The sequence below is a fragment of the Sander vitreus genome, chromosome 24, assembly GCF_031162955.1.
Source record: "Sander vitreus isolate 19-12246 chromosome 24, sanVit1, whole genome shotgun sequence".
In the NCBI taxonomy this organism is placed as follows: domain Eukaryota; kingdom Metazoa; phylum Chordata; class Actinopteri; order Perciformes; family Percidae; genus Sander; species Sander vitreus.
This window is the reverse complement of record NC_135878.1, coordinates 502,501-512,500: the sequence shown is the minus strand read 5'-3', so window position 1 is coordinate 512,500 and position 10,000 is coordinate 502,501. Positions and strand designations below refer to the sequence as shown.

General features: G+C 46.5%; 2 protein-coding genes across 2 annotated transcripts in view; both read left to right on the top strand.

Moving 5' to 3' along the window:
• The first annotated feature begins 2,079 nt into the window (after positions 1-2,079).
• On the top strand, positions 2,080-5,946 carry LOC144512893 (fas apoptotic inhibitory molecule 1-like). The gene is made up of 4 exons (XM_078243861.1): positions 2,080-2,789; positions 3,658-3,886; positions 5,076-5,125; positions 5,692-5,946. The coding sequence occupies exons 1-4, from the start codon at positions 2,673-2,675 to the stop codon at positions 5,839-5,841; spliced, it is 546 nt and encodes a 181-aa protein (XP_078099987.1). The 5' UTR covers positions 2,080-2,672; the 3' UTR covers positions 5,842-5,946.
• A 1,527-nt stretch (positions 5,947-7,473) lies between these two features.
• agap1 (ArfGAP with GTPase domain, ankyrin repeat and PH domain 1) overlaps positions 7,474-10,000 on the top strand; it is a 201,394-nt gene continuing 198,867 nt past the window's right edge. Inside the window, exon 1 of the mRNA XM_078243660.1 lies at positions 7,474-8,565. Coding sequence (XP_078099786.1) covers positions 8,403-8,565 — 163 coding nt within the window. The 5' untranslated portion in view covers positions 7,474-8,402. The remainder of the gene's footprint in view (positions 8,566-10,000) is intronic.

The following is a 10,000-nucleotide window of genomic DNA, read 5'->3' as shown; positions in this document are numbered from 1 at the left end:
TTCAACAATTTTTTTTTAAATTGAATTCTTAAATACGTATGATCTCCCTTGTTTTTGTTATAACTTTGAGTTGGTTTATGAAACGGTGCTGTCTCCATTGCCAGTTCCTGTACTGCTACAGTCTCCAGTTTCTGTGCTCTCACTATCACCAGTTCCTCTGCTGCTGCTGTAGAAGTAAATTTTAAATGTCCGCGGCTCAAACCCAGATAACGGCGCAGACTCCAATGCTTGCTGTATCTTCGCGATTACTCTTCTTTTTTGTTTAAAATACAACAAGATTAAAAAAGTCGTAAAAGGATATACACAGAAGTTGATGGAGTCAGATGAGAAAAAGAGCTTTAATGTGCACGAAAGTAAATCATCACACAGGAAAGCCCGAGCAAGGTCCGGACATATCTTTCTAAAGATTTCTTTGTTCTGCAGCGTCTTATATTATGCCAAGACAGACTGTTACAGTTGAACAGATCGGACTCAAATGCAAGGCTCCAAACGTAACTAATTTATTTAACAAGGAACCTGAACCAAAGAACTCAGGGCAGAAACTAGGATAGTGAGTACCCCCTCCTCAATGGACGCCTCCGAGCGGACCACCAGGCTTGTCCGGGTGGGCCCTGTAGAAGTCCTCTATGAGGGTGTCATCTAGGATCTGCAAGGTACCGGTAGCCCCGGCCCCTACGCTGCACGTCCAGGAGGCGGCGTACCGTATAGGTCGGATGGCCGTCGATGATCCGAGGAGGAGGAGGCGCTGCCACTGGGGCGGAGAGAGGGCTGGTGGAGACCGGTTTGAGCTAGGAGACGTGAAAGACAGGATGTATCTTGAGGTGAGGCGGGAGCCTGAGTTTGACCGGCGGTGGGATTCAGGATGGTTTTGATGGTGTACGGTCCTACAAACCGGGGAGTGAGCTTTTTGGAGGAGGTCTGGAGAGGGAGGTCCCGGGAGGAAAGCCACACCTTCTGGCCAGGCCAGTAGACAGGAGCAGGAGTCCGGTGGTGGTCTGCCAGACGCTTATTCCGGGAAGCTGTGCGCTGAAGAGCAGCCCTGGCCTCCCTCCAAACTTGTCGACACCGCCGCAGATGGATCCGAACAGACGGGACTGCCACCTCCTTCTCCAGGGCTGGGAACAGTCGAGGCTGGAAGCCCATGGCACACATGAAGGGCGACATCCCAGTGGCAGCGCTGACGAGGGAGTTATGGGCATACTCGACCCATGGGAGGTGGGATCTCCATGACGCAGGGTTACGGTACGCCACACACCTAAGAGCCACCCCCAGGTCCTGATTCGCCCGCTCGGTCTGCCCGTTGGTCTGAGGGTGGTAACCAGATGACAGGCTGACATAGGCGCCGAGAGCTTGGCAGAAGGATTTCCAGACCTGTGAAGTGAACTGGGGTTCCCGGTCGGAGACAATGTCCAGGGGAATACCATGGAGGCGGAAAACGTGGTGGACCAACAGGCGAGCAGTTTCCATGGATGAGGGTAGTTTGGGCAGAGGAATGACATTTTTAAATTTTTTACAGATTGACTGACTGATTTGACCGTATTGGCATGGGAGTTGGGCAAGCCAGTGACAAAGTCCAGGGCAATGTGAGACTAGGGCCGACCGGGGACTGGAATGGGGTGGAGCAGACCGGCGGGCGGCTGACGGGATGCTTTGGAGCGGGCGCACACCTCACAAGCCGCCACAAAATCCCGGCAGTCCTTGTCCAGGGGGGACCGCCAGAATCGCTGGCGGAGCAGGAACAGGGTCCTGGCAGTTCCCGGATGACAGCTGAATTTGGTTCGTTCGGGGGACCGATACCAGGGTCTGGATCTGTGGACTGAGCACGGCGGACGGCGGACTCAACCTCCCAGACCAGGGAGGCGACAAGGCAGGAACGGGGAAGGATGGGGTCAGGCTGGTCAGCCGGGTCCTCAGAGGAGTGGAGACGGGACAGGGCGTCAGGTTTGACGTTGCGGGATCCTGGGCGGTATGACAGGGTGAAATTTAAACCGGTTGAAGAACAGGCCCCACCGTGCCTGGCAGGAGTCTCTGGGTATTCTGTATGTAGGAGAGGTTTTTGTGGTCGGTCCAGACCAGGAAGGGGTGCTCGGCGCCCTCCAGCCAGTGCCGTCGCTCCTCCAGGGCCAACTTCACGGCCAACAGCTCCCGGTCTCCCACGCTGTAGTTCTGTTCAGTGGGGGAGAGTCACAAGTAGCTGCACAAAGGGGGGAGAGTCTCTGTGTAGCCGGCAGCCGTGGGAAGCACCGGGAGAGAGAGAGTCTGTGACTCCCACCAGGCAGACACATTGACGTCTCCTATTTATATGACATTGATACACGTTGTCATATTTTGCCACAACACTACAGTCCCCAGTTCCTGTGCTGCCGCTGAACTCCAGCATTTTCTTTTGGTGAGGACAATCTCAGAGGTCAAAGGTCAGAACAACTACCTTAATTCACAATTTCTGTATAAAGAAGGAGGTGATTTGGCTTACTCACACTAACCACAGATACAAAGCTTGTCCTAATTATCTCTGTGTCAGTTTAAAGTGAGCTCACGCCTGTAAGCCTCTTACAGTAATACACCTGCTGCTGAGCCGACAGTCCTCCGCACACAGCGAGCTCAAACTGGCTTCTTCCAGCCGTGTAGATGACAGAGTGATCGTCAGGAGAGGGTCCTGTGGTGTGTCAGAGATGTTGGGTGGAGATCTGGTGGCGACTTGGGACGTAGCGCTGAGCGACAACGTGTACAAGATTGAGTTCGCTCATGGTACCACCACGGGGAAACGCATTGTGTACGTCAACGGGAAGGTAAGTCCATGTTTAGGTATCTTCACAACCTCTTGAAATTAAGTCTGCTTGTGATTGTACATCAAAGAGTTTTGTATTTGTTTGGGAGACTTATTAGAAACCTGAGGAAGCAAAAGTATTCATTATTTTAACTGAAACATGTCAGGTATACATGTAAGAAGTATTCAGATCTTTTACTTAGATAAAGCTAGTACTACCACAGTTTAGAAATACTCAGTTACAAGTAAATATCCTCCATTTTTTAAACCTCTATGCAAATTCCACCTGCCAGTGTTATGCTGTACTTTACATTGTACTCTCAAATATGAGGTCCGATCTTCTGATGTGACTCTCAGTAAGAAAGCCAAGGTAGTTGAGTGTATTTCTCAAAATTTGGAAATATTCCTTAAACATATCTGAGGCAAATTAATAAAAAAAGTAATATTTGAGGTACTTTATTTGAGTATTTCCATTTTCTGTTACTTTATACTTCTACTCCACTACATCTTAGAGGGAAATATTGTACTTCTTATTACATAATTTTCTTAAGATTTTAAATAAATTAAAAAGAAAAATCAATAGTGTTAACACATCTGTGGCCGGGTTGGTTCAGTGGTAGAGCAGGCGCACATATACTGAGAGGTTTATGCCTCGATTCAGAGGTCCAGGGTTAGAATCTGACCTGTGACGATTTCCTGCATGTCTTCCCCCTCTCTCCCCCCTTTCTCACCTAGCTGTCCTATCAAATAAAGGCGGAAAATCCCCAAAAAAAGAGTGTTAACACATGTCCAGTCAATACCTTTTGTAAACAGCATCTACAGTCACAGACTCCACCACTGATCACCAGTTTTTGCGTGTTATCTGTCTGTCATGAACATTTTCAAAACAGGTAGTCGTCAGAAAAGACTGGCTGTTCAAGCTGGTTGGAAAGGAAACCTTCACCGTGGGGAGCTCCAACACCAAAGCCACCATATTCATTGAGGCGGTCGGCGGCTTTGCCTACGAGTACACGCTGGAGGTGGATGGCAAGAGTCTGCAGAAGTTTATTGACAACAGAGCCAAGACGTCCAAAACATGGCTGCTCAAAGTGAAGGGAGAGGACTGCAGGGTGGTGCTGGGTGAGTGATGTAACTGCTGTTTAATCTGCTCAGTGTGAGTATTTTAGGAACATGTCAACCTGCAAAAACCCAGCTTGACTAAATGGGAGTGTGCCTATGTTCCCACAGCCCCTATGTGCAGAACATAGGGCTGTGGACACCATAGGGCTGTGGGACCATTGGGCTGTGGGACCATAGGGCTGTGGGACCATTGGGCTGTGGGAACCATAGGGCTGTGGGACCATTGGGCTGTGGGAACATAGGGCTGTGGGAACATAGGGCTGTGGGAACATAGGGCTGTGGGAACATAGGGCTGTGGGAACATAGGGCTGTGATGACCATATGGGCTGTGGGAACATTTAGGGCTGTGGGAACATAGGGCTGTGGGAACATAGGGCTGTGGGAACATAGGGCTGTGGGGAACATTGGGCTGTGGGACCATAGGGCTGTGGGACCATTGGGCTGTGGGACCATTGGGCTGTGGGAACATAGGGCTGTATGAACATAGGGCTGTATGAACATAGGGCTGTGGGAACATAGGACTGTGGGACCATTGGGCTGTGGGACCATAGAGCTGTGGGACCATAGAGCTGTGGGAACATAGAGCTGTGGGACCATTGGGCTGTGGGACCATTGGGCTGTGGGACCATTGGGCTGTGGGACCATTGGGCTGTGGGACCATAGGGCTGTGGGACCATAGGGCTGTGGGACCATAGGGCTGTGGGACCATAGGGCTGTGGGACCATTGGGCTGTGGGACCATAGGGCTGTGGGACCATAGGGCTGTGGGACCATAGGGCTGTGGGACCATAGGGCTGTGGGACCATAGGGCTGTGGGACCATAGGGCTGTGGGACCATTTGGGCTGTGGGACCATTGGGCTGTGGGACCATTGGGCTGTGGGACCATTTGGGCTGTGGGACCATTTGGGCTGTGGGACCATTTGGGCTGTGGGACCATAGGGCTGTGGGACCATAGGGCTGTGGGACCATTGGGCTGTATGAACATAGGGCTGTGGGACCATTGGGCTGTGGGAACATAGGGCTGTGGGACCATTGGGCTGACCCCAATTAAACCTGTGTTCATGTCCAGGGACAGAGCCATTTTTCCCATTTATGGAAGTTATTTATTACAAAAACATACATGTACTGCATGACAATTTGAGATACTTTGTATACTGTAGAAATATACTGTTGTTCTTTTTTCCAACAGAAAAGGACACCATGGATATTTGGTGCAACGGGCAGAAAATGGACACAAAGGTGAAAAGACTTGACAAATACTTTGAGCCCCAAAACTTTAAAGCAGTTTCAATAATAATATGATAATATAAACATAAATATTACGATTGTTGCTGTTGATTTAAACTTCTATGAGAGTCTAACAACAGTTTTTTTTATTGTATTTGATAGTAAGCTTAACATATATATATATATATATATATATATATATATATATATATATATATATATATATATATATATATATATATATATATAAAGTCAGAGGAGTCTTTCTCTTAGGCTGCAGATACCTCAGCTGCCTATCAGAGAGTCTGTTGCCTGAGAGGCGACAGACATTAACCTCCTCTTCTCTGTCATCTAGATTTTGACAGCTGGACAGTTAAAATAAATAGTCTATAGAGATTAAGTGAGAAGATCAAACTGACAGAATAAAAGTCTTTAAAAACATGGAGTCCCAGTTTGACCAAGAGCTGAAATAAAAAATATATATATCAGCAGAAATGTATCATAAATAGTAAAAAGATAACTGCCTTGCCTGCAGATGAAGTCCTCAAACTGAGTGTGTTTTCGTGGCCTTTTTACAGGGGGAGTTTGTAGAAGACGGCACAGAGACGCACTTCATGTTGGGGGAACACGAATGCTGCATCAAGGCGACGAGCGGTGGGAAGAAAAAGAGCAGCATTGTGCACGCTTTACTGCTGGACGGAGAGAAAATACCAGCATCAACACAATAGTGCCGGATGAGCTCTCAAAGAGACTCTATGAAAGAGGTATTTGCACGCAAAGGACAAATACCAAGCAGTACTACAGGCTGGGCTTTATGACGAAGGGATTTGTTACAAATATGTGCTTGTAAATATAGCAAATAAACATGTGCGTTATGTTCTACTGGGTGATTCTTTGCTATTTTATTTTGAAGGGGCCCTAAAGATAATAAATGCTGCAGTCAAATTAAGAAATAAGAGATGTACACTATGTTTTTAAGTCATTTTTGCGCAGCCTCCACGCAGTAAGTGTCTTCCTGAAGGTCGCTACATCAAGCTTGCAGCCGTTAGAGAAACAACGCAATAAAGGTTTGATTTTCAAAATAAAAGCATCAGAAATGTTGACAAATAAAACACTAGTATTGGCAACTAAATGTACTTAAAGTATGACAACTACAAATGAAAAATATAAAATGACTGAAGAAAGTAAAGTATCCAGTTTCACTAAAAACTCAGAAAAATGACCTGAGTTTGGTGTCACAGAAATATAGTCAGAGTTGGAAGAAGTACTCAGATCTTTTCTATTAGTAAAAGTAGTAATACAACAGTGTAGAAATATCTGTTACATGTACAACTCCTGCATTTAAAACCTGTAAAACTTCATGCAAAGTGCCTGCCAGTGTTTTTATGTTGTACTTTACATTGTACTGGTTGGTACCGATCTTCTCAACAACAAACAACATGACAGATAATAAACAAACAAATAGTAAAATCAGTAAAAAGCAAGTCTGAAATGGTGAGTTTTTGTAAAGAGACTTAAAAGAAGACGGGGTGTTAGCTTCCTGATGTCCTCGGGCAGGTTGTTCCACCGCTGACGGGCCGAGCAGAAACAACCTGACCACTTTAGTTTTAAGGTTTGACTGAGGAATAACCGAGACTGATCTACCAGAGGATCTAAGGTAAGAAGTCCCACAGACATTTGTTCAAATGGTTGGAAAAGCAAGAAGGGGAGGGAGGGAGAGAGGGAGGAGGGAGAGGGGAGGGAGGGAGGAGGGAAGAGGGAGGGAGGCAGGAGGGAGGGAGGGAGCCAGGGAAAGAGGAAGGATGGATGGAGGGAGGGAGTGTGTGTGAGTGTGAGTGTGTGTCTGTGAGAGTGTGTGTGTCTCTCTGTGAGTGAGTGTGTGTGTGTGTGTGTGTGTGTGTCTGTTTGTGTCTCTGTGAGTGTGTGTCTCTGTGAGTGTGTGTGTGTGTCTGTTTGTGTGTCTGTCTGTGTGTGTCTCTGTGAGTGTGTGTGTTGTACCTGTGTGTGTGTGTGTGTGTGTGTGTGTGTGTCTCTGTGAGTGTGTGTGTGTCTCTGTGAGTGTGTGTGTGTGTCTCTGTGAGTGTGTGTGTTGTACTGTGTGTGTGTGTGTGTGTGTGTGTTGTACCTGTGTCTTTTAACAAGTCTTAGTAACATTTAGAAGTAAGGGTACTATGTGGACAAAAATCAGAAGTATCGGTACTCAGTACTGGCCCATTTCAGGCACTGTTTGAGGAAATATGCTTTCCTGCACTGCTATTTCAGTGGCGCCTTTTATTTTGAAAATGCTAACCGGAACCCGTGTTGTTAAGCATGCGTCCCTTGAAACACACCGGAGCGTAATGACGTCCCCGGCCGGGATACTGTGGCTCTACACGGGATGGACCTCGCAGCAACACGGGAAGGGGGAAAGGCGGAATGTTTGGGCGCCGTGTGCAGGACTTACCTGTGAAAAACGTGTCTGTAAACAGCACCTGGATACATTTTAGGGTGCGCGTGTCGGTTGGGGTTAAGTTTAAAGTGGACTGAAGGTTATTCCTGCGCAGCTGCTGGTCCCGGAGACAAAACAACGGACGGGAACATCCTAACTACCCCTCCACGAACTGTGTATATCAAGCAGCCTCACTGCCAACAGCTGCTGTTTTAATTCATATTTTTTAATGGTTGTTTCGTGCCCTTTCTGAGGCATTAACTCCCAAGTTAGTCGTTATGTAAAGCGGACTTTAAAGCCTGAAGAACGGCGAGTTTTTCCTCCTCCCTCCTGTTGGAAGCTACAGCTAGTTAGCTTTAGCCACCTAGCAACAAGGCCGTTTTTATCCTTGTCGTCTGGTCAATTTATGAATGTAAGTGACGCTGAAAGCTCTTGTAAATCCACCTAAACCCGAGAAAGTGTCATTTTAATCCTACATGGACTGTAAGGATATGGGGAAGCGTTGCTCAGCCTGCCGCACATCTGTCACCGGGACACCCCGGGGAACAGCTGCCTTCACCGGCCAGTAGCAGCAGTCTGGTCGCTAAAAAACACTGGGAATATATCTTGTATTAAAATTTCCAGGCATGTAGAGGAGGATCAGCTGTGTTTTTTTAAGCAGGAAAGACTCTACCTACTTTTTGATTTAAACCAATTATATACCTGATAAACTGATGTGTTACGTTCACCAGGGTGCGTTGGAGAAAAGCATGATTTAAGGCTTCCCTGAGCTTGTTCCCCACAGCTTTCACCTTCCTCTCCCTCCACTTCCCAACCAACACCATCGTCTGATCGGCTGAAAAGAACCCCCAAGTTGCAGTGATGAACTACCAGCAGCACCTCGCCAACTCGGCCGCCATCCGATCCGAGATCCAGAGGTTTGAGTCCGTCCATCCCAACATCTACTCCATCTACGAGCTGCTGGAGCGTGTGGAGGAGCCGCTGCTGCAGAACCAGATCCGGGAGCATGTCATCGCGATTGAAGGTAGGACAGTGGGTGGGTTTCAGGGTAATCCTGGGTGTCATTTTACATCTTAAATACCTGCAAATCCACATAAATACAGCGTGTCAAATGGTCTGTTAAATGTGTCAAATTCCTGTTTAAGTGTATGGTTTCTCTAGTATTTTTGACTATCACCTTTTAGCAGTTTAAAAACATAATCCTAATAAACATGTACTGAATTTGAACCTGTAACAATATACCACTTCATCACATTAATGCAAAAATCTTGCAACATTGCACAGAGGTCAGGCACAAACAGATATTAAAGATTAAGATAAACAATATACCAGAGAGCAGATTAAAAACAGTGGAAATGTAAAGGTACTGAGAGCGTGTCACACGGTTGTCGTTCGCTTCTCAAGACGTTTTATCTGATTAGCTGAGAAGTCAAGTTTTTAGATCCCATGATGATGATGATGAAGGGCTTGTAGAAGGATCTTGTCGTGTGTTTGTGTCGTACCTGACTCTGTTTAGACCCAGACTTGAAGCTGCTCAGTTTGTGTGCTAGTCGCCTTTGTTTACAAACATCTATATGCTGTAAACAACCTGCACTGTGATGCACAGATGTGCCAGGCAGAGACACCGTTTTTATTTTGACCAAAAGAGGAGAAAAACAAGCTGAAAAAGGCAGCTTTAAAGGTCAGCATTGATGCTTTTAAGAGGATTTCTGCCCTTACCACACAGAAAATGTCAAGTTATTGCTGCTAATAATAGACTTTCTCTGTATTCAATCAAGATTAAAACCAAAATGTTCAGTTTTCAGTTTCAGATATCTCTGTAAAATGTCGACTAAAATGAAAGGGGTTTGGCTTGAGGCAGGTTTTGTAGAATCATTTATTATATTTTGCGGAGTAACAAAGGATTTAGATACAAAAGCACAGTCTAGTTGAGTGAATGTGCTCTGTGGCTGCACAGCTGTCAAAGCTACATAACACAAAAGAGTCGTAACAGTGACTCGCTGCTACTTTGCTCATTTCCATTTTCCCTGAATTGACTGGCACTCTGTGACTCATTCAGCCTGCTTTTCATGCTGGAAATAACCCAAAAACAGCAGCAGCAACAGCAGTAGCAGCAGCAGCTGTACTGTCATCCTGTTTCTTTGCCTCTGCGCACATCTGGACGTGTCGCTCAGATTCATGTCATGTTATGCAAGCTCTCAGCTGGAGAGGCCAGCAATCCCTTATGTGTGTTTGTGTTGTTATGTAAGTCAGGCTACATCTACACTATTACGTTTTGTTTGGGTTTAAAAACTAATATCTTTTGCTAGGTTTACTTCTGGCGTCCCACTACTCCGGCGTTTCCGAGCCCCTAAAACGGAGACATTTGGAAACACTGCTGCCCCCGTTTTGGTTTGAAAACTCTGGGGTTGCTTTGCAGATAGTTAGGTAGGTAGCTTTCAGTAACAGATGTAGCCTAA

What these genes read in the sequence shown, in the direction of transcription:
- LOC144512893 (XM_078243861.1), top strand. Translation starts at nt 2,673, where the DNA reads ATGTTGGGTGGAGATCTGGTGGCGACTTGGGACGTAGCGCTGAGCGAC. An exon ending in TTGTGTACGTCAACGGGAAG is followed by an intron (nt 2,790 to 3,657) that starts GTAAGTCCATGT and finishes TTTTCAAAACAG; the next exon opens with GTAGTCGTCAGAAAAGACTG. An exon ending in GGACTGCAGGGTGGTGCTGG is followed by an intron (nt 3,887 to 5,075) that starts GTGAGTGATGTA and finishes TTTTTCCAACAG; the next exon opens with AAAAGGACACCATGGATATT.